This window comes from Syngnathus floridae, chromosome 10, assembly GCF_059516105.1.
Source record: "Syngnathus floridae isolate MCC-2025c chromosome 10, RoL_Sflo_1.0, whole genome shotgun sequence".
NCBI lineage: Eukaryota > Metazoa > Chordata > Actinopteri > Syngnathiformes > Syngnathidae > Syngnathus > Syngnathus floridae.
The window spans coordinates 7,284,519-7,309,890 of record NC_142422.1 but is presented as its reverse complement, the minus strand read 5'-3'; the positions used below and the strand labels follow the sequence as shown (position 1 = coordinate 7,309,890).

The following is a 25,372-nucleotide window of genomic DNA, read 5'->3' as shown; positions in this document are numbered from 1 at the left end:
TCCTTTATGCCACATTATTCTTCCACATTATTTTTCAGATGCTACATCTGAATGAGACAAACTTGGAATGCATTGTGAGACTGTGACTCCAGTTGCCATGGTTTCATGACCGACTGCAAAGAGTTTCAGCAGTGAGTGTGAGTCTAGCCTTGGCTGAAAATTAAAGGAAGCTCTTTAGTGAAGGGCAAGATTCATAGATAGAAACTTGAAGAGTGAACAAAACTGTATTTGGTGTTATTCAATTGCTTGAAATAACCATTCAACACTTTGTGTCATCATCTGGTGCTAAAACACAGATATAAAAAAATGAATATAAATCAAGTAGTAAATAATGACTTTTCTTCCCTTATCACTTTTTAACAAGCCCAACAGGTATTGTAAGATATCAACTCCAGATAAACTCATAAAATCATTTTCTTGCCTGATTGTTTTACTGCAGTTCATTTATAATGTTTACTGGGAAATACTAATAATCAGGTCATCATAAATGAGGTCTACAATGAGAGATTGTAGTCCTTAGCGTTCACCCTCCCCTTAATATGCAATACAGAAGTTGCAGGTCCCTCATTAATTGACATCTTCATTACACTGGCTCCTTTTCTCCATCGTCTTATTATTTTCATCCTTTCATCCAGCGGCGACCAGTAGCCTGGCGACGGGGGCAGGTTGGATCAAAATCGTTTACCTGCCGGTGCTTGTACTTAACCGGCAGGTAAACAAGTTTGTTTACTCTCTGATTGACTGTGGTGAAAGCCAAACGGTGGTAGAGGTTTGACTTTCTTGTCCTTGATTTCCAATTTCGGTTTAAAACGCAGTAAGTTGAAGGTATTTTAGTTGCATAGAACTAAAAAAAATGTGACTGAAATGGATTACCAAAAAATTTCAAATACAGCATATTGGAATATGTGTACAACATGAAATATACTCTGATTTACACAGTAATCATGTAAAAACTGCCTCACATGGCAAATCCAAAGGGCTGTTGAAGCATTGATCACTACATTTTTCATGAGCTCTGTTGCTTACCAAGATCATTTAAATGTTTAATAGGCCCATGAGGAAACCTGTGAGTGCTCTTTAGCTCCTACGTAGAGCAAAGCTTCTTTGGAAATAGTCATTGGTTTCACTCTCCTCCCAGACCACTTAACAGATTAGTACTGTACTTCATCGCAAACAAAATTTAAATATACAGAACATGTTATGCTACCAGATAACCAAATATTTTCCTACAACATTTAAAAGGAGTCATATACATTTTTTCCAACCAACATTTTAAAACACTTCCAATGTGTGTCTTAGTATGTTTTTTAAACACCCCAAGGATCAGTCATGACAGTCTCCCAGAACTCAACCAGTTTGAGTGACCAGTCCCGTCTCATTAACCCCGCTCACTCTCCTGCAAAATCACAGCTGAGTAGTGCTTTTCCTATCATGATGACCTTGTCTGAAGCAAAGAGGCTGTAAGGCTTCTAGCTACATGCAAAAGCCTGTAAAGGCACAAAAAGCATGTTATACTTTTGAGGTCAACACTTGTTAGAAATGTTGATAACTTTCCTCATGGTGGAGAAGCAAATAGTTGAGTTTACGGCAAAAAAATCTATAATAGACAAAAAGTATGTGAGTTGTCGGCAACTATGTGCATGCAACAGCAGCTCTCAATCAACTTGAATAGCATCACAAGTGCATAATGTTATATCTGCTTGTCGGGAACAAAATGCCTAGTGACTTCTTCTACATAAATGTGAAATTTTATATGAACAAACACATCGGTTGAACAGTGAGCCATATCTTGCCCCCTGGGGAACAGAAAAGCAGCAATGCAATCAATGGCAACTTTTTTTTTTCTTCAACATTTGTCTTATTTCACCCTAAAAAAATTGTTTTAATTTAAATCAACAGCTAAGATATGGCTTGACATTAAATTCTATTGCAAATGAATAGATTAGGACACAGTCGTCAGCTCATTTCGCAGAATCACTCTGTAAAAGGATTTATTTGGGCTTTTACAGTTGCCAGTTTTTAATAATTCTAGGAATTACATATTCTGGGGGCTTTGAAAATGAGTTTAATTATTTTGAAGACTAACAATTAATTTGCAAGCTGATTGATGTCAGTGAAACTCATTTCCCACCACATGGGAGAAAGCAAACATCCCTGACAAGCTAAGCAGTAACCTACATTTTCCACTCTTTCATAATCCAATTGTCTAAGTAGCTGCTGTCATGGGTCTGTAACATCTTGTTGAAATTTACAACATGCAAACAAAACCAAAACAAAACCCAAAAACCTCCCAGCAACATTTAATGTTGATGTTTCCATGTAGGCCTACAACAGCACTCGTGGCACAAAACATGCTCTTGAACTACACCAACTTCAGATACAAGAAATTTAATATTCATCTCATTCTTTTCCCCAAAAACAGAACCACAAATGACTTCAATAAAAAATCATTGTCTGCATACTGATGAAAGTGGATATAAAAGATATATATCATGGGAGAGATTTTGTCGAACCCAAAATATTTCTCATTCTTTGAAAACATTAAAGCTCATTTAATTTTCTTACCGTTGGGCCCCAAACAGTGTCGAAAAAAATGTGCATATATTTACCTTAATGTTTTTTCCATGAGGATGAGAGACTCATCAGCATAATAAAATTGCTCTTGCGGGAAAGAGACTCACAGACATCTGGTGACGATCACAGATGGGTTTGAACCAGTAATTCAGAATTATCTGAGCCTGAGTGCCCTCCATTCCCCAGAGTAGGTAGGCAAAAGGCAAAACTTGAAAACAAAAATTTCCCCCTACTGACAAGTAAAAAAAATAAAACCCAATGATGAAAAAACAATGGCAATTCCAATGTTAAAATTTCATTATTCAAAGGAGACGACCACATTACAAAGGTTTTCCTCATTTCCTGATGGCTTTCTGTAGTCTCCATAGATTCATAGAATAAGACATATTCCTCATCTTCACCCTTAAGGCCTTCTCTAAGTGGGACACCTACAAGGAGGCAGGCTTCCTAAATAGATGCCCTGACACTTCACTTGTCCAAGTAATCCTTTTTATGTCTCAGGGATTTTGTATTGGAGAGATACAGACTCGGTAGGGCCAGCTATGTGATTCCTGGTTTTAGCATAACACCAGACCTCTTCCACTTCCACGCCCTAAGATTTGTTAAACGTGACAAATAATTGTACTTTATAAGTCTTGCAAGTGTCCTACCTCAAATGCCTCAAAAAATTTTGTGCATCTTTTGAAGCAAAATGCACTTCTCAGAAAACTAAATTCCAAACTATACAACATAAGGGGTATTTAACTTTTGACTGTTAAGATTGTCATAATAAAACTCTGTATGGGTCATTCTGAGAAAAGTGACTTTTAGTAAACCACACATGACTTTGAACACAGCACACAGTGTTTTACAATGTTGGTAAAAGCAGTTCTTCCTAGCAATAAAACCATAAATTATGAAAAATCTGCTGATGTAAAAATATAACAGCAAACACCGCTCTGCTGTCAACAAAACATCCTTCCCTCGACTGTTGCTCTGAGCAGCACCTCAGTACCAAGTCGAAGAAATTATTAATGGCTCTACGATAACAAATTGCAAATGTGGCCATTAAAAAGAATGCAAAATTTCTCCTCCTCCTATAAACAATGGACCAGTGTGTTTTGACAAAGAGGCAATGAGCAAAGCAACTGAGATAAATTGGGTGCAGACAGTGATCAAAGACTCAGGCGTGGATTGTGCTATGACTGAGAATGTTTAATTGACAAATGTTGCACTCAGCCACAATATTGTGTGCTACCCAAGAAAGCTGCCTGTGTCATTTTGTAACTAGAATAGATGGCCCTGCACTCCATTATACATTTTTTTCAGTGTTTGCATGGCTAGAGAATAAATCTCACAAATGTCGTCTATTTTCGCTTGATATTAATATACAACAGTCTGCAGAGTGAGACAGTTAACTCAACTTTATTTACAGACCACTTAAAAAACAACTGCAGCTGTAACAAAGTGCTACTACTACTACTACTACTACTACTACAATATGATGTATAAATGAAATATAGTATGTATATAATATAATATAATATAATATCATAATAAAAATAAAAGTTTCAGGTAGTTTTTCCCCCCTGGCTGCAGGACGATTGAAAACCCACACCTGAAAATATAGTCTGTAAAAGCCGCCCCTGAAGCTGATGTAATATAATCGCTAGGTCACATTGTTTTTTTTTATTTCTCTGCACCTAGTGATTCTTAACTTTTTATTTCATTTTCTGCTGTGAGCTAAGGTCCCCAAATTTTGTTTGATATGTGCACCGACCATGTGTTTATTGAATGACAAAAAAGCAAATCGAAGTCAAAGTCTATGTTCTCTCTGATGCATTAGTTGTTGGGGGGTGCAGGTTCCACATTGAGGCTGCTCACGGTTGCTTTCTAGATGGAATTATTTCCCATTTTTGCTTGATGTACAACGCTCAACAGTGGTTTTTGTTGTCCTATTCTTCATAATCCACACAAATTTGGGAGATATTGTAGGAGCATGTCAAATCCCAAATGTCCCTTTCTCTGTAGTTTACAATATCAGTGCTCTTGAAGAGCAGCAGGAGAGCAGTTCCTCGGGTTGCACACTTCTGGGGAACTTTTCTGGACCAATATTATCACATCATTGGCCAAGAGGTCTCAATACATGTTCTCTGCAAATTGAGGAAATCTCAAGCACCACCCCTTAGCATGTGCACTTTCTAAAAGGCCTTATTAAAAATGCCGTCACTGGCTGCATCACTGTGGCTGCACTTCCTCCCGCTGAAAGCCTGCACAAGACTCACAAATAGCTTCATACATTAGGCTGTCAGGATGCTGAACTCGGTCCACTACCTCTCACTTTCAGCCTCCTGCCCTGTACTCTCATCCATTTACACAATCAGACTACCTCTGCTATTTTGCATATCTGCATTTCATACATTATGTCACACATTTGCTACTGATTCTTTCTGCACTTTTGCACTTAAAGCCACAAATAGCACCACATCATTTACATTATCTGAAGCTGTTGTTCATTTAGAACTGCTGTATTTACAGTACATTTGCTTCTGTGGACGCATAGTCTAATACGCGTGTTTCTATTCTATAATCCCTAATGAATTATTAAATTAAGAACCCATTGGCGCCCAAGCCTGACTCTCAATTGATTAGTATGTGAGTGCCATGAAAATATTAGGGAGGGCAGCAGAGTCCATATATCTATGGAGTGGCAGCATATGTATAGTGGCATTGTAACCTTAAAGAATACTCTTTGTTTGGTGACACGTGGCTATGCTTACATACTGTATAAGAGCTTTGGCTGAATTAATCAACATGCTGGTTTCAAATCATTTCTGTCAGGCCTAAACTGGAGTGCACAGCTTCCATGGTCAGGTTTCACAGTCTAAATTGCATTTGAAGTCATTGTGGGAAAGCTATTCAAGATCATGATTGAAACACATTACTACTCTGGCAGTAAAGTGTGTGACGATGTAAGAGCTCTTACTCAATCACATACAGTACATTTCCCAAGAACAAGGTCTACATGTCATGATGATAGTAACCTGAGGAGTGGTTGGAGCATATAAATGGGCATCAAGTGTGTTTGTATATGTTAAGGGGCTGAAAGGTCAGAGATTCTCTATTAGCTTGATGAAGTACTATTGGTATCAGTTAGTGTGGAATAACAAGGAGATTTGCGTGGAGATGGAGCAGGTACTGTGATATGTATACTACTGCATATACAATATACTGCATATACAACAACGACAGGCAATAATGTATGTGTGTGTGTGCGTGTGTGTGTAGTGGAAAAGCGGTTCAGAAAATGAATGGATGCATGGATTGATGCATGGATGGATTTCCACCAACATTTGCATTTGAAAACCTATCTTGGTAGCATATTTGAAATCATCATGAGTCCATCAATTTTGCTCAGATTTACATGAAAGATCCATCATTTTATTCGTTAAGGTCTGTTTTTTCCCCAGGTACCAAAACCTAAGTTTGCATTTTGGGAGACATAAGTCTGGTTTTGTCAAATCACATTACACGTATACACACACATGCGCACACAAAATGGATGATGGAAGTGACTCTGCACAGTGAGACGGACACTAACCCCAGATAAGCTATGCACTTGCACAGGCCCAGCATGGACCCTCAGCGATCCACCGGTACCAGGGAAAAGATAGATATAGCCAACATATTAAAAATTGTGTCCCGACACAAATGCAACAAAATTTCCTTGGTTGAGGAAAGAACAAGCTGATCCACCAAAATCTGGTGTCTTCGACATTTGGCCAATCAGGAGATGACACCTAATCCAAACAACAATTTCTAAAGATTTAGCATTATTCAGTCATAGAAGAAATCATTTCATTTTATTAGCAATGATTGATTGCCCTGTCCAACTTTTTAAGCATCTCAATCCAGTGGTGGCTCCCTGTGTTTGAAGAACAGCATTGATCTTAAGTGAAATGTTATGACAATGAGGCTGCCCACCTGTCTGTTTTCCCTCTGTGCTGAATTTGAGTTTAGGCCCTGCAGAGTTATTGCATAGATTGAGCATATGAGACCTTTAGGTGTTCGGATATTATTATTTTATTTTAGCAGGTCAGCCTAGATAGTGGAGAGAAAACAAGACTGCAACCCCTCTAGAAAGTCATCAACCATAGAGGAAAAAGGCCACATCCTCAAGCTACGTGTGTGAATAATACATGCAGAATTCATAATGCATGATCAAAGTTATGAGAGATATCTTGCCTGTCAATGTTGGTTACTTTTATTTTACTGACTGGTGAGAATTCAGCGAATTCATGCTTCACATTATCTTTAATTGACTGACTCGAGTTTGCTAGTATGTTTGTGTCAGGAGCCCCTTCAATGTCAATAAATGTTGCTGTAACTTGTTTCCTCAAACGTTTATTGTTTGAGAAAATCCTGTTCATTCATTTGTGCTTTGTGATACACAAACGCACGTACACCTCTAAAATCTGTATACCGTGGTCAGTTTTTATTGTATTTTGACAGCCGTCCTTCCTGTTCTTAATATTAAATGTTTCTGGTTGCGTTTTTGCTTCCAGCTGGGTTGGCCGCTTTCTTGAGGGCACTTAACTCTGTCTCGCGCACCTCTATCTGTAATCAACTTCTCAGTTTAAGATCTCGCCTGATCTACGTGCAGGTACCAGATAATCTCCGCTTCCACAAGTGGTACTTCAGCTGCTACGACCGTCCTTAGCCATCGTACGCCTTTGAGTGTTTCCCTCATTTTGATTCCGCTTCTTCTCACCAGTACGTCTTGAGTGCTTGCTGTTGAATTCCTTGCCCAACTTATTATGTTTATTCATAACACCACAAGTCCCTCATTTACCCAACTGAACCATAACTACTTTTTCTTTTCTTTTTTTTCCTTTTGGAATATTTACTGTTTCTTGTTCATATGCTGAATAAATAAACAAACAAACAAATAGAGATGAAATAAAGCACCCCCCCATCTCACCATCACCTTCCCTGTTTCACCCAGAAATTCATCTTGTAGCCTGCCTTGCATTGTTCCTGGACTTTGGGTCAAGTGTATTTTTTTTGTCATTAAGCACTACTTCACCATTGTCACTTTTGGGCAGAATCCTCGTAACTCCAAAATGACAATTTTTCAGGAAAAAAAAAAAAAACTCATCTTGCTTTGTTGAAGTTGGTAATACACTTTATAATGCTATCATACGTAGATTGTTGCAAACTAACAAACTTCCCCCCCCCCCCCACACACACACACACACAAAAACTGAAACATTTATGAGGCTGTCATTGTCACAATTTACGTTCACATCAAGTCCCCAGTCATACAAAAAACAGGCTACTTCACAAAAGCTTTTTTTTTTTTATCTTCTTCACAATGCATTTTTCTTGTTCACAATTCAAATATACTCTGGGGAGACTTATAGTCTAAAAAATCAGGTGATTGTATGGCCCAACTCGAGCTACTGTTTACAGAGTTTGTGAGGCACTGCGTGAAGCTCCCTTCCCTCTCTGCTCTGTGTGCAGGTTCCTGCTAGTTAATGTTGACATGCTTGAGCGCATACAATAGCCAGCCTACATTTCAGTGAATTCCTTGCTTCTTGTTTTTTTTTGTTTCCTACAACCACTATGCCTGCTTAAACAATGCAATTTTCCAAATTGTGGGACTACAAAATTATCTAATTTGTGGTTCCCTTATTTTACTGTACCTCTGTTTGTGGTATACCCACTGAGAAGTAGAGCAAACAGACCAAGCGAGGAAAAATAATGAGGCAGCTGCAGCAGCTCACTTCACTATCCTGTAGGTTTTGATGTAGGTGACAAAGACAGCACAGACAGGTAGTACTTGTCATGAGAAGCCAGCATTCCACCACAGCTGGTTTGAAAAGCACAACTGTTAAAAATATTCGTTGACCTGAATGATTTTCATATAGAGTGGCAAAAACTTTAAATGTGATCGTTTGGTCAAGTAGTCATTGCAAGTGAAAGCTGTCGCCATGGAAAAGCTCTGACCTAGCAACAAGGGAAACATTTCACAGGTGACAGCATATGCATGGTAGGAGTGAGTGCATCTCAGGCAAATTGTTGCAGTCATTTCTGTTTGGGGAACAGTGACTCATTTTTTGTGACCGGGTAGAGACAGCATAAACAGAGCGATTTTTTTTTTTGGTTGTTTTTTTTCTTTCATTTTTGGAGCTTTTGAATGAATGTTTGCTTTTCCTTCAAAAGATAACACCACATGTGCCTTCCACTGTATCTCACCAACACACCTAAATGAGACGATTACTTGCTGTGCGGAAGTGACTTGTTATTGTATATGAAATGCCAAAGTGTGAAATGTATGGCATCAAAGCGGATACTGTAATGGCTAAACAGTCAGTCTGTTTCTGAGGAGGAGGAGGTGGTTGGGGCACAGTTCAGGGAAGTTTCTTAGCACTTGCAAAGATGCAGCTGCTTGATTTCCAGTACATTGTAAATGAGCTGCAGAAGATGCTCCAAAACACTGGCCTGGCAGAGCTTCAGTATAGCTGCAGCTGCTATGAGTGAGTCTGCTGAAGGGGTACAAGCACATGTTAGAAGGCTCCATCCTGAAGTTATCTGAGTGTGTGTAGTCCTTCAACATCTCCCTATAGGGAATCATCCCAAGTTTATGGCAGCTCAGTCAAAGCTTGGGTTGAACTTGTGCAGCTTTCTGTGCATGTGCGTTGTGATCAGACAATGAGGTTCTTAGTACACCATCTGCCAATGTCTGGAATTGCTTTCTGCCATTCGATCGCCCATAGCTGTTGGTCTCAGAAACACCGTGATCTTTTGTTTTTTTTCCATACCCTTTTGCATATATTAACACTGTAAAAATATATGGATCGATCTTCTTGTTAGTACTATAAACATACTTCCTGTGTTTTTTACTGCCTTTAAAACAACTAACCTAACACTACAACTCCAGTAGTGGTGTAAAACATTTACACTGTACTCTATCTTTGTTAAACCTGTCCAAAAATGCGGAGAAGCAATTTCTACGTCTTTGTTGGCTGCTAGGGAAATGTTGTGCTTGTGCGCTATGTCAGCTCACATCCTGTCTGTCCTCTAGCGACTATAAAACCTAGTGATGCCCCTGTCACTGATAACTTGAAAAAATCGGGTACTTCTGTCAAAAAAAATAAAACTAGGAAGTGCACTTGCATGACCCGCATGACTGCTCAGCTTGTCACATTACAGTGTGCATGCATTAGTATTTCATCATATTTTTCTCATGGTGAATCCATACACATGCAGATAAAAACAAAGCAAACTAGGTATGTTTTGTGAATATTGTACTTTATTTGCTTTGAGCTTGTGCATCAACTTCAAAGAGTAAACAGTGCACTGAATTTAGTTTTCACAACAAATCCACATTTTCTTTGATACATTTTTAAAACCATTTACACATGTTTGCTCAACTTTGAATCCTAAGCATCATGAATTAGGATTGCAAATAATTAAAGGTCCAAGTCCAGAAAGTAAAGACTCAGGTGCTTCTTTCTAATCAACCGAGCCGGCAGGTAAACAAGTTCCTGGGGAATTAGCTTGTTTACCAACGGGTGTGAATAGAAGCCCTGTGGCCCAAGCCAAACTGTGGGAGGGTTTTACTTTCCAGAGCCGGATTTTACACCTCTGAAAATGATTAGGCATCTTTTAAGTTTTTCTTCTTTTGTGTGAATACATACACTGTATTCGTTTCCAACTATGTTCTAAATAAGCATTTCTCACATGAGGTAAAAATATTTTTCTTTATATGTTGTTATGATAAAAAATAGTTAATTTCTCCAAAACATCGGTGGGTCACTCTGGGTGCACACCGATGTGAGAACACTCCTCCTGTATGTCTGGTCAGTGCTTAGAATAGCTTTGCGACTACCAGTCTGGAGTACCATACTGCAGGGGCGTAGTTGGGGCGTGTCGGGTGGTTACAGACATACAAGTATTCATTTCTTTTTTAACATGTTTTTATGAGCTGCCCTTGAAAGCAGGGATCGACATTAACAAGTGTCGTGTTGACGGCGCCAACCCGCCAAATGCATTTGAATTTCAACAGTGGCAGTATAGTGATGCAATGGATTGATCCATGATCCATATGGATTACTCTCCATGGTACGCTTGTGTCCTATTGGTTGGTCGAAATAAAAACCATGTGCGTGTTCACGTGAAGGCAGCATGTTTAGCCCGCACTCACTAGTCAAACACAGCGGTAGTCATGGCAAGGGTAGCAAAGGAGCAGAGGAACGTGAAAACCCTCCTGTGAAGTGCCAGCACCAGAGCACTTCTGATGGGAGATCATTAGGTCGGTGCAGCATGCGCATGCCCAGCTATGGCACGGCAGATCCACGTGCGCACACCCACATTTAACATTGAGCATTGTAAAAGAATGTTTTCACGGCAGACATGTTGGTGAATTGAATGGTTTAGAATAAAAGAGCTGAGATGGCATTTTGGGTATTTTTTTTTTTTTTATATGACATTGACCAATACACCCCTTAATTATTTGGCAATTTAGGCTTTACTGTCATTGTGTTTTACCTTAACCATGGATTATTTAGTTCTTTGACCACTATGGAGAGTAGTTGAACTCGAGAAGATGATCGTTTGCTCAACAAATTTGGCTTAAGATACATTTACACGAAGTTCCTGGTGGTACAGGAGCCCCACCTTTAGCTTGTTTGTTTTGTCTCACAACCAACCCCATCTTGTTCACGATGGCCTGAAACTGCCATGGCCACCAGGAAACATAGATTGACTCATGAAAAGTTGTCTCCATAACGTCTGCAATGGTGGCTACGCCCCTGTCCTACCACCATGAATAACACGCTTGATGGTGGAGTTCATAGTGGTAAAAACCAATACAAAATGTTGGTTCTCTTTATACAAAACATTTTTTCTTAGAAATTGTGAATGCACATAAATATCAGACTTTTTGTAAAAGAACTGAAAAAAAGCCACAAGAGACATCACACAGAGCGTATTGTAGGAAACTGTAGAATACATACAGACATAATTTTCGATTTACTGCTGCAGTGAAAACTGTATAAACAATGGATTTCATAAATAAAACAATAAATACTTGAATAAATACAGTTTATTAGCATGTGATTGTTTTGAATTCATGGAGGTGTGCCGATCACATCCTAAAATTCCTCTAAATTGAAAGTAACGGTGTACGCACCTCATTAATGCCTAATTACGACTACAGGCTGATACAATACATGGAACTCAACAGCTTGCTCTATTGGCCCTAAACCATGCATTCTTTGGTTATATTTCTGCATCCATCCCATACACTACATTTAAAGACTAAAAGTGTTAGTACTCTGAAAGACAAATAAATTAATATCACTTATTGCCCGATGGATGATATCTTATTTTTTTTCAATTGATCATATAGTACGTGACAAAGAAGTGCAGTACTTTCCTGTACAATTTAGAAATCATCTGCACTCATTGCAGTCTTTGAGGCTTGAGGGTAACTTGAGTTGAGAGCTTGCTTGATTATTTTATCCACGTTTGAAAACAGACAAATCCACTTTTCTGTCTCCTATATGTAATTTGGGTGTGGTCATAGCAAAGCAATCTGTGATTAAGATGCTCAAGTAACTTAAGATGGTGTTGTTGATAAGGTCCATTCCACCATTATTGACATAATGTAATAATAATAATAATAACAATAATATAATAATACAATATTCCAACCTCAACCTTTCGCACCCCCCTTTTTCACGCTTAAAAACGTCACTGCCTGTACTTTGCGCCTTATTGTGGTAAGAATAATGAGGTAACTTGCTGAAAATTCTCCTCGGTTCAAGTTATTTCCACAGGAAATATTATTGAAACCAAGTTTATCTTGAATAAGAATGACTCTTTGTCAATGCGCTCTCAAGCACCTCTGCTCAATGTCAAAATAACCCAAATTGTACACCCTCCCTTTCACCAGTTTCCCCCACGTTTCTCCCAAGTGTCTCTACAAGCCTCCTCACTGCGGTGGTGAGGGTGGGAAAGTGATTCCCATTTCATGCCATGGTCTCTTTCCCTGGCAGTCTGCGGTCGTTGAAGGTGTGCATGTTGATAACCTCCTCCGTTTTCGCCATGACGGCTGCTTGAGGCTTGTGTTTGAGCCTGCGCTGGCACTTCAGTGACACCCTCAGTTCGTCCACCATGACACTGTAGAAGGACCTCTAAAGTCGAGGATAGAGGGGGAGACAGTAGAACAGAGTGGATTTGAGACTCTTGCCGATTTTACTGCTATGATAGTCAAATTTTACAGTAGAATTCAGTACTATTCAGGATGAGAATGAGGATGTGTTGGGATGACTCTATGGTATTGACTTGAAAGTGTTGTTTGTTGTTCCCCCATGTTTCTCCCAAAGGTGATTGGATTTGATTTGGACAGCAAAATTACAGATGAACTGAATCTTGTTTTAAGTATTCTTGTTTTATCATTTCAAAACTGAAAATATATTTTCTGTAGTCAGTGACTGTAGGCACAGTCAATTAATAGCAAACGAGTGCATAACAGGGCAGTGCCCCCTGACAGAACAGAAAATCATTGCATTGAAACACTTTTCTTAGATGACTTTCTTGTGAAGACGGGCAAAGTCGATTAACAGAATTTATCTGGAAACGTTTCACAGTGTTTCACTTTATCCACATTTTGTTTCGTTACAACTTCATCCTATAAAGATTTAATTTAATTTCTTTTCATCTTAAAATTTGAAAGCCAACATCCCATAATGACAATGTGGGATATATAGTTTTTTTTTGGGGGGGGGGGGGACATCATTTAGATACATGAAAGTTAAAAAAAAGCGCAGCCTGAGCACTGCTCCTGGATGTGAAAACCTTCATCACCAGTTTTCACACAAGGTGCATTGGTGGAGCTCATAGCCAAGCAATAGGTTGAGGCAAGGGCAGTTCACTCTGTGTTCACACCGTGACTACTTAGAGGGGATATATTATGGAAATTTGAATTTTTATTACTCGCATACAAATAGATGTCTGGAGTCCCTGCCCAACCATCAAGTGTGAAATTAAACCACTGAGTAAATCCTTTATTATCTGCCTATTTCTGAAAATGTGTCTGTAAGCGAGCCGGTCTACATTTCAGTCCCTACTATTTCAACATGGAGGTTATTTTACATAATAAAAAACCCCAGAACATGTTTCTCAGCCAAAGGTTCGGAAGCTAGGCGAGCCGAAGTGTCAAGGCAAGAGAATCACTTTTGAAGTGGCTGCAGAAGCACTGTCATGTCAAATCCAAAGCAGACCTGCAGTTTTTGTGCAGATTAGCGGTAGCGAACAATTTTACTCAATATTAACTGGACTGACTGTTTGATTTAAGTTGTTCATGTGGGTGTAGGAAGGAATTTTTGTTTGGTGATGTCATCTGCCACAACTTATACAATAATTGGCAAATGTAAATTGATAACTTGATGATGAAGTGCTGCCTGAATAAGTGAAAAGACCAGTAAGTGTGTATAGGGGATTTCATTGGTTCACAATAAGCAGATTTGCATAGATTTCTTTTCAACGCACAGTTTTAGCTAACAGATCCTGCATGTATCCAAGCGTCATGTACACACATGGGCTTTTAGTTTCAATACTTTGTTTTTACACTTGAAGCTGTGTTTAGGAACTGTTTGGGAACTGTTAAAATTTGAATAAACGAACACATAATGTGCAGATTTTAAGTAACTGTAATGCCAGTGCACTACAGAAGCACAATATATTCAAATTTATTTTGTCTGGACTGTATTGTTTCTTAATTATTCTAAAATATACTCAGTTCTTCAGATATAACACTCCTCCTGCCATCTTGATTCAAACTTAAGTGATATTTTGAGGAATAAATCAGCTGATTTGATATACACAAGAAAGAAAGTTTGCTCTGGACAGTAGACTAGGGACCTTGCATGAGCATAATGCCTCTGCCCGAGTCAAGATCATTGAGATTTGTATCTTTCCCTGTATGCTGTATGTGCCTCAATTGAAATGTATTTTGGTAAAAGCACCCCACTATAATAGTCAAACATTCGGGGTTAATGAGCTCAGTAATTAGATCCATTGGCCTGATTCTCCAATAAGTCTGTAGCAATCTTCTTACTGACAAAGGTTCCTGAGGGGGAAAAATGCATGGGAAGTCATTACAATGATGTATAAGGGCTACAGTATAATATTTTAAATCCTACAATGGCAGCGCTGTAGAATAGGATTAGTGACTCAAGCATCTGCATAGCAGTCGAGAGATCTGTCTTTACGTCTCCATTAGAACAGCTCTATGTGGTTGGGTTTTCTCCAAGTACTCTGGCTTCCGCCCATGTTCCTAAAACATGCATGGTAGGTCACATAAATATGAATACATTTAATTATATAAAATTCATATCATTCTGTATCAATTGTCCCGAGGTGTGATTATCACGACGTGTCCTAGATTGACTGGTGGCAATGCAGGGTGTTCCCTACTTCTTGCCTGAAGCTAGACGGTATAGACTCCATAATGAGGACAAGCAGTATAAAAATGAGGGACAGATGCATAAATCCTACCATGGTCGAAAAAAAAAAAAAAAATCAAATACCTATAGAATAAAGAAATAACGAAAAACGTTGTGTAAGCACCGTATTCTCAGTCTTCTAGTGGTCTTAATAATTCTTAATAATGAATGTGTGTGTGTGTGTGTATATATATATATATATATATATATATATATATATATATATATATATATATATATATATATATACTATAGTATATAAATACGCACGCACACACACATACGCACATCACATGTACGTATACATACATATAGACATACACAAATGCATCATGTGTGGTAATAAACACTTCTGATAACCCGAACCACACTGCAGACAGGCTTTGGTAGCTATTCATTTACTCCCACCCCACCATCTGTAAAATTAAATGGCACTGCAGTGGTTTACCGGTAAAAGCTATGCAGGCTCCAGGCTTTGTAGTGCACTGGGCCCACTCTGCTCAGGCTCGAGGGACACATTGCCATCAAATCTGCCTGCTGGTGGTATGTTGGATTGATAGCGGCAGCTTAGGGTCATTGGATTACAGAGTTTTTATGATGCTCAACAATCAGCAGCTGTGCCACTGCTCTGAGGAAGGACCCGTTTGCACTATGGAGAATGGCAATGTTGTAACGTGAGGCAGTTAGTGGAAATTGAAAAGGAAAAAAAGTGCAAGAAGTTTGCATGTAGGCATCACGCAAATGAATAAAAGGTAATAAATTATATCTATATATTTACTGATGGGTTACCAGTCTTAGCGTGTTACGTGAACTTAAGATGCAGAAATATCATTAATCAGAAAATGTTTTTGTTTTCTCTACAATGGACCTTCATTTATTGTGAGGCATACTGGTTGTATGGACCAACATCCTCTGAGCCAAATCATGGCATAATCATTAACTACAAAGGCAATTCGTGATTGATGAAGCTACAGCTATTAATGCTTCTTCAGGTTATGTGGCATTTGTTGGCATGTGGGAATTGGAAACACAAAATATCAAATTAATGCTGCAGATTTTAGAGAGTCACAAATTCATGCAAGTGACAAACAGCACTGAAATGCTAACAGTAGAAAACGTGTAACATGAACAGCAGCCTCTGGCACAAACCAACAGACTGAGAGTCACTTTCCTCATGTAAATGTCATCATCTTTTTCAAATGGCCTTGCACATTCAAATGCGAGTCTTGAGGGGGTTTTAGCAGTAATGTTTTTTTATACAAAGAACCACTGGTAAGCTTCTAATGAGTGAAGGGACCAGCTCTCACTGGCTATAGATATCTCGCTTCGACAATGTACTCACAAATTAATTGTTTTCAATGAAGAATGTGTGATTTATAGTTAACTTGAGAGGAATTGTTGACAGAAAATAAAATTGTATTTTATACCTTTTGAAAGGTTTACAATATTTGACTTTACCAGAAAAGGGAAGAAAGTAGAACTAGTGGTAATAGTGGGTAAAAACAGTGCAACAGCAGGATTCCTTGAACTACAATAAGAAAACTTGTTACCAGATTACCTGTCATGACACATGTCATGTGAGTTGTGTGTTATCACCAATTTTGTTCAGGGCATTCTACTTGTTCTTTCAAGACACGCTCACAAGCACAATTTTACATGTGTGCATCCATATGCATGCTCTGTGTGTGCATGCATGTTGCGTGCATGGTAGGGAGATAAGATGGTTTCCTCACACACAGCCGTCCAGTGGTCTCAGCAGCCAGGTTAGTCTGCATCAGCCTCAGCGGTAGGCAAGACGATTGGAAAAAGCAGCAAGGCGAGGAAGAGGGGGAGGAGGAGGAGCGGGAGTAGTAAGCAGAGGAGGAGCTGAAGGAGGGAGACAGTAGAGGGCAGGACAGGAGTGGAGCAGGAAATGGATGAGGAGAGGGAGGAAGGGGATAATCATGGTAATCATGGAAATCTGACAGACAGCATGGAGATAACAATTCATTTAAAGTCAATGATGCATGTAAATTAGTGGATAATGAGTCTCACTATGATAGATTTAAGAATAGGGGCTGGGGTTATGCTTTTTTGTCGTACGCACATTCTTGCTTATACTTCTAGTTAACTAACAATACATCCATGCACTCAAGCAGCCGATAAGAAATTTCAACACAGTGGTGTTTAAATTTCTAAATAATGGATATACTGTTTCTACTTTGTGGTTTTTCTTTTTTCTCAGGGGGTTCTGAAATGCATCTCCCGCGAAAAACGAGGGATCTCTGCATGTAGGAATATCACTCCCAAAGTTGTTATCGTTAGTATGTCAATGGGAATTTACTTTCAGTTTGCATTAGTGTCAGCAAGGTTTTAAAAACAAATCACATCTTGTGTATAAATATCCAATATGTTTTCGTATTTTTGTTGTGTGTTTATACAAGAAATCCCTTCTGCTTAATGCTTGCTACACAAGCAACATGGTGCATTCAGATTACTTTCACAATGTTAGGAAGTTCCAAATGCACCGTGCCATTTTGCACGTTAATTGTTTTTTTTTCCATTATCAAGAAAAGCCAAGATTGACATCTCAATTACATTTTGATTACGTGCCCAGCTCTAGCATGAATGTATCTATACCTTAAAAACCAAAGCCGTTTAATAATCATGGTCCACACCATTGTTTTATAGATGCATGTATGAATGGATGAGCACATGAATGGCTGAATGTGAAGCTTTGTAAAATGCTTTGTCGACCATATTGTGTAGATAAATCGCTCTCCGTATACATTCCACTTACCATTTGCCATCAGTCTATAAGACCGTGCAAGGTTCATCCCCAGCACTGAAATGAGGAGATGCTATTTTTGCTTCTAATGTCACAGAAAAGAAGTAATTATAAAATGCAAATTGCACAGTGTGCTATCAAGCATGTGGAAAACAACAAAGAGATACTCAACCGTACATTTTTCAAGTCGATGCCTACGATTCCTTGCGAATAAATAAATAAAAATAACCACATGTTTTAGAAGAAAACAAAAGAAGAATATTAGTATCCTCAAGCACAAATGTATTTATTTATTAGCGGGATGGTTTATTTTCTTAGATAAGCTTCTTGCTGGTTAGCACTTTGATTCTCATTTTGTGTGGACTTTGCCTAACTATCAGCTCTAGCTTTCTATGTTGGTGGAAAATACAAAGGGAGGAAAGGGGCAGAAGAAAATGGAGACTGTGGATGAAACCACCATCTTTTTCCATGATGGGGCATTTTTCAATCTCCCCAACAGGGGCCTCATTTATCAAGCATGGATATGCACAGAAGTGTCCGTAAAGCATGTGCACGAACATTATCACTCAAAATATGAAAATTCTCAATATAAATCAGGCGAGAACGTGCTTAAAGTTATGCACAGCTCTAACCATGCATACACACAAAATCTTCTGGTAGTGAAAACTACAGATAGAACGGCTACACAGACATCACTAACAAGGCAAAATGAAACATGGGGCTTCCAAACACAGTTGGAGCCATAGATCGATTGCAGCCACTTTTACTGAAAGCACCATTGCACAACGGATTTTGCTTTGTTAACACGAAATGTTTTTTTTTTTTTTTTTATCATGTTTTAATTTTGTCACTGTACGTTATTATAGGAATTTAGGTCTTTGCTTGTGTGAGACAAATTGAGTTGCCTTCTATGTGAAATATGCCATATAAATAAGGCTGCCTTTCCTTGCCTTGCCTTGCCTTAAATAACCTTATGGCTACTTTGGCATAGCAGTGATTTGTTTGGACCCATTATAGCACTCTAGCACTTTGAGATTTGCTTTCAAATGTAAAGTGCATTATAAATAAAATCCACTATTATTATTGGTTTTATTTTTATCATGTTTTTATTAGATCCATTATTAGGTCGTATAGCACATACGAGCAAAATAATTTTAATGATATATTATTATTTTCATGAAATGATTTGGATTGTGTTTCACAATCCGTCTTGTTCTTACCCAGAGAAGATGTGGCTCTGACTCGAGCCTTGCCCACCTGGTCAGCACAACAGCTACTTTTAGGATCCACTGTTGAAATGTACCTGAGAGGACTTCCAAACTTAGTGTAGAGCGATGTGGCCAGCTGCACACCTACACACCAGGACTGGTGGAGGCTGGGGGATGGATTGTTGAGCAGCTCAAAAGCTATACTTTTAAAGAAACTAGTGAATGCAGAGGATCCAGCATTCACCGATGGTTGGAGAACAATCTGTTTGGCTAGTTGTGAGGAGTCTGAAACCCTGGAGAGGAAAAGGGTCTGCAGTAGAGATGAACCTCCACCTTCTATGGAAGATGCTTGAACTAATTCCAGAGAAGACTTTCCTGATCTCTATCTGAAGCCTAATTTCAAAAATCTTGGTGAATGTATCTGTTTGTTGACAAGCTGGAGGACAGCCCTCCAGCCTCATGGAAAACTTTGTACAAGTTGCTATGATCTACTTTGGAGGGTTTTGCATGATGCGACTGCAACACATTTTAAAATCTGTTGCTGCTATTTTTAACAAATTATTCTGTGCTTTGTATTAAAATGTGTTCCATATTTTGGTTAGTGTAGGTGCGAGTGTCTTAGGAGATGTCCTTACTGTTCTTACAAATATTTTTAACCTCTTTGATGCCATTTTGACCTGATTTGTTAATTTGAAGGGCCAAATACAAGGAGGAAGACAAAATAATTTGGTTGTTTTGGTAATATGGTAGCAATGTACATTAATTTAACTTTAGTTTTAACTAAGTTTTTTTCAGCACCCCGCGACCCTGAACAATTTACGAAGTATAGTAAATGGATGGACAGAGTATTGTTCTCATGACACATACATTTTCTATACCACTTATGTAGAAGGTCAAAGTGAGCTGGAGCTTATCCTGGTACACCTTGGAGTGGTCTTCAGTCAATAAAAGTCCATATATTGAGACACCTCATATTCACATTCATACATTTACAGAATAGGAAATCACTCATTATGATCCCATGCATCCAATATTTTCTTAACTGCTTGTCCTCTGGGTTGTGGGTATCATTATTATGAAAATGAATATTGACAATTTCATAAGAGATCACCTCTTCAGTATTCATTTACAGGTATTTATAACAGTACCAGTTGTTCAGTTTAGAGCCTTGCCTGCAGACAAGAGACTATAGAACCAAGGATGAGTTGAATGTGGTCTCACTCTGTTTTTGTAGGCGAGGGGAGATTCGAATACTTGAAAGATAGCCGTGCTTTAGACCCGGCTTGCATATTAGGGAAAACAGGTGAATGCTCAGGGAGCTGTGTGGCTTTGATAGGCACCACAAAATCAGGAAAACACTGTAATGATATATTGACTAGTTATTACGATTAACGTTTAGAGATGAAAAGCAATGCCCAGTTAATATCAAAACAAATGACAATTGATCAAATTGTTTATTTTAGAGCTAGTGTAGTTTTTGTTTTCAAAAATGTTATTTTTTATTGTGTAGTGCACAACAAAAAACTGACAGCCACTGCTACAACTGTGACACAGAGTCTAGAGGCCACCTTATGAAGCGCCTATATTGGAGGGACATCCTAAAATTATAATATTTGGAATTGATGAGGAGTGTTTTTTGATCTAATTGAGCAAAAGAGAATGATACGACTATGTGATCCATCGATCTTCATCCGTGAAAATGAAACAACTGTACAGATGCAGAGAAACTTCTTAAGAGCTTATTGGTGATCTTATTCAATGAAGCTCAGCAATAGCTGGTGAAACATGAGCTCATTTTCATGTCTGTTATGCTAACAGTTTTTCTTGTCGTAATGAAACTTTGATCATGTTCAAAACTTGATGGTAATGAGAAAAACATCTTTGCAACCTTTAACAAACCCTGACGAATAACATTTGCTGTGTTCGCTAACATTTGCAAAGGAGATACCACTTTAAAAAACGTGATATTCCATCACATACCATGATTTTTGTGTTCACAGACCTCAAGTCTGGCTCAGAAATGTTTATCAGTCTTTTTTTTTCTTTTTTTATCACAGAAAAATACTTTCTGGTCATACTTTTTCTTCCTTATTCTTAATCCCTTTCAAAATTACATGGTGGGATGGATCAAATGGTCAGATGCTGCCCACGCATTAGTTACATGAACTACCATTACTACTTTTCATCCAACATTCAGCTAAATTTTCCTGAGAACAGGCTGTCTATAAATGTTTTATTAATTAAGGAGCAGAGTAGTATATGAGTGTATGCAGAGTGTATGCAATGTTGCAGTTGGAAGATGAGTGGATAGAAGAATGGTGGAAGAGGATGTTTATGGCTTTTAATGTGGTTCATCCAGTAAGAAAAGCTGAGTGCATGTTTTTGGTTTTAGCCTGTTGATTGAATGTGTACTGCCAGCACCAATAGGTTTCATTCTATATGTTAAATATTTCTACAAACCCGAATTCCAATGAGGTTGGGAGGTTGTGCAAAATGTAAATTACAACAGAATACATTGATTTGCTCACTTTGCAAATGCTTATTGAATGTTGTTCAAATATATCATGATGTCACACAGTGGTTAACATGCACCTTGCCCAGCTCCTTAGAACATGTTGCAGGGATTAAATAGGAAATAGGTACATATATGAAATAGGTACATGATTTAAAATAGGTTGAAAAGAATTTTGAAATCATTGTATTCTATTTTCATTTACATATTGCCCTAACTGGAATTGGGGGTTGCATATGTGTGCTATCTTATCTAAAGTGTGACAATCACTTTGTGGCAGTTTTATATTTTATAAACATGTCTTGAGTGTATGTTGAGGTCATTTGTGATGGTGGTTAAAGTCTAGCTTGGATCCATGGTGACAGCAGAATTCCTCACGTTTCTTATCTCGTTGTCGCCATTGGGCCTAAGTGAATAAATGCAAAGAAACCAACCCTTATCTTCCTGCATATTATAGAGCACTGCTATGATCATGTGAGAAATAACAGATGGTCATGTGCTATGAATTTTAGTTTAATTAGCATTAATTTCATTCATATATATTATATTTCAGCCATAAAAACTCATTCAAGGCACATTTGGTGAGAAAAGTAATTGTCTTACCTTTTCAAGTTCAGCGCTTTGTTTGGACTTGTAGAGAAACTCTCCCACTGCCACAAACACGGAGAGGACAAGTCCAGCAGCTAAGACAATGAAGATTCCGCCAATGTTCTGTACTCCAAGGGCACTGGCCTCCTTGCTTTCCTCTTCGGGGCAGCCGTTTCCGCGCCACCACTTCTCCTTCATCATGTGCAGCTTGCCTTCCTCTTGAAGCTGCAAGATGGCAATAGTGATCCTGTCTCTGTATGGAGACCCTGAAAAACCAGATGACTAGGTCAGACTGTGAACCAGACTGTGACCGCATCATACGTATATATAGCATAGCAATCTCAGCTCTTATTTCAAACCCAAGGGTGAGGTAGATGCAAACTTGCTCGACGGGTGTCATCATAACCCCAACAAAAGTTTGGCAGATCATAGCTTTGAGGTACTCGATGCAAACTTGCTAGACTGGTGTCACCATAACCCCAACAAAATTTGAGCAGTTCTTGGCTTTTCCGGCCATGCTTCTCTTTCTAGCAGAATCTTGTGCAATGTGATGCAAATATTAACTGCTACTTGGAACTGTTCAGAATTCTTTCCACTTTGTCCAAGGCCTCACGTTCTGAAGAAAAAAGTTTCCATTGGATGATGCTGCCGCGACCAATCAATAGACCTTTTGTTCATGTGTCTATGTACGGCATTATTTTGTTGGTGAAAAGGGTTCTATTTACATCAACCTTGGTTTTATTGTACCATAACGAAATCCCCCATGTGAAAAAAAAAGTGGTCCTACGAAAGCAATGTTATACTTTCTAAACCCACGCATTTATTTTATTCCCGTTAGATAAGGTTTAATTTACCTCTCCGTCCATCCATCTATCCACCGAGACCCACTTTACAAAAATACTGAAATAAATCAACCCCAACACCTTACTCGGAATTACCCTGTCTTGTAAGAGTCCTGGAATCCCTCATCGGTAATAATTCTTTTCATAAAATGATGTGTGCCATCCTCAGCGGAACAGTTTCTGACCTAAATATCACCACTACTGCAAAAGGGGTTGTGTGCAACCAACTTTCGCAATCTACAAAACAACTGGCAGAACCTTGTGGCAGGAGATGGGGACAAAGCACCTGCAGAAAAATGAACTTTGCTGTATTGTTGTTCAGTTTGTCTCGTATGACCTTGTATGATTGGAAATGAGGAGCTTGCCATCATTGATCTTTCAGGATCTAATTTAAGGTTTGAATCAAATATTAGTGCCCGAGAACCCAATTGCTATATTGATCTGACAATGGAGGTCTTGAATACATGGTCGACATTCATTTTCTTTCTTCAATACATTATTGTACTTTCATGTAAAAATTCTGGTCACATTAGTAGAAGATACGATATCTTTTTATAACACGTCATCATCATCACTACACACAGATGATAAAAAATTCTAACCACTGACCACACCAAAATAATACAATTATAGCTCATGTACATGTTATAGCTGTTGTACCAAACTGGTTTCAACATGAGCTCTTTCTTTGTTAATGAGGCAAAATGTGCCTTGAAATTCTTCCTTCTGTCTGTGTGCCATTTTTGAGAGTAGATAAACCACGCTTTTGTTTTCCAACGTGCCTGTTTCCTGTATCTCCTGCCCTTTCTATACTATCTAAACCTACTGCAGGTATAGGAGTCCACCAGTCTTTGTCATATGATCAGAACCAATTGCCCACTGAAATGTCCAATTAAATAATGCTGGAGAAGCCTCGTGATAAAAAAAAAAAATAATCCTGCCAGACAGATTCTTGTAATGCAGTGCAGCAAACTGGACATAAGGTGTGCCACAAAGGCTGGTGTTACAAGATGTATTTCAAACCCCTCCAATTAAATTGCCCTCCGCAGCCATTGAACTCTGTTCCGTCTGCCTTTAAATAAAAATCCAGTTTCAGGTTGTCAAGCAGAAAGAGCAGAATGAGTGATGATGAGACCAATGGGACCCGATTTGCTAGGGCGAGTTATCACTGGTGGATTTATGAGTATGACCCGGACACCAAACACCAGAGCCTTCATTGGAAGAGACAGACGTCTCAAAGACCAAGGAAAGTCAGACACTTGTCCTATTTCATCATGTTGATTGAGTGCTTAAATGTGTGGGGGATCACCCACTCAGATCTCACCACGGGGTCAAACATTCAACCAGCACGGGGCTCCGAAGAGATCTTGTGGAAAGGGTTAGAGTTGTGGCAGGACAACTTGTGGCTGCTTCCAACAAGTTTCTGTTTTGAAGAAGTGATTTTTCATATGAGCTCCCGCTGGAACACGGGGGACAAACATGATTTGCACGAACAACACTTATGAAGTGTACGGAGTCAATTTAGTTATTGTATTGACCACTCGTGCAAAGCAGTAACAATTATTAGCTGCAATTCTAATTGTCTTTGTGGTACGAGGCTGCATTTATTCTTCTTAGATCTGTCCTTCATCTCACCCCAAAGACCTTTGATATCTGGCTCCTATTTTAGCATGAACAGAAAGCATGTATATCACAATAGTGATGGCAAATATGAATTGCATGATGTTGTTATTCATTGCCATCTTCACTATTATCCAAATAAATAGAAAGTCCTCAGCTGCGATATCATGGAAATCTACAACACGTGTCAGACAGTCACAATCTGTGATGCACAGCACAAACCTTCGAATTGACTGGTATAACTCACAACTAATTTGTTGTGTTAATGTAATATCCAGCGATTATCCATTTATTTGGCTCTCAAAGTCATTAGGGCCCTCTGAAGGAAACTATAAATACGGAGTGGCCTGTGACAAAAAATAATTTGACATCCTTGATTTAGACTGTCAAAGTATGTGTGAAATAAAAACACCAGCTGTACAAAAATATAGTTTCATCTCTGGAAAAAATAACAAAGGTAATTTACCTATTATTTGCTATATATTGGAAAGAAAATGCTTGTAGTGTCACTTCTTTTGTCTGATACATATTCATTAAATCATTAACCTATCAGGTCTTTTTTTAACATTTTGAGTGCTGGCGCCTCGATTCAAACTTATGACTATGACCTGACTGACAGTCTACACAGGCATAAAGAAAAACATTTCTAGCAAGCATATTGAGACATCGTGACGCTTCTGTATTTATTATGTGCATTAAACCCCGCATTTTTCGAAACACACTTTTAGAAAGGCAGGATCAAGCAGCTGGGAGGTAAAATCCATTAG

The 25,372-nt window shown here is 38.6% G+C and overlaps 2 protein-coding genes across 6 annotated transcripts in view; one reads left to right on the top strand and one right to left on the bottom strand.

Annotated features, from left to right (window-relative positions):
* ascc3 (activating signal cointegrator 1 complex subunit 3) overlaps positions 1-25,372 on the top strand; it is a 155,610-nt gene that overhangs the window by 21,519 nt on the left and 108,719 nt on the right. The window lies entirely within an intron of this gene.
* Positions 10,930-25,372, bottom strand: part of grik2 (glutamate receptor, ionotropic, kainate 2) — a 91,177-nt gene continuing 76,734 nt past the window's right edge. For 2 of the 3 annotated variants that reach the window (XM_088386275.1, XM_088386276.1), the window contains 3 exons: positions 22,159-22,409; positions 21,934-21,961; positions 10,930-12,755 (listed from right to left, as the gene is read on the bottom strand). In XM_088386275.1, the coding sequence (XP_088242401.1) occupies positions 12,508-12,755; positions 21,934-21,961; positions 22,159-22,409 (527 nt within the window). In that variant the 3' untranslated portion in view covers positions 10,930-12,507. The remainder of the gene's footprint in view (positions 12,756-21,933; positions 21,962-22,158; positions 22,410-25,372) is intronic. The other variant, XM_088386277.1, reaches the window with a different exon arrangement.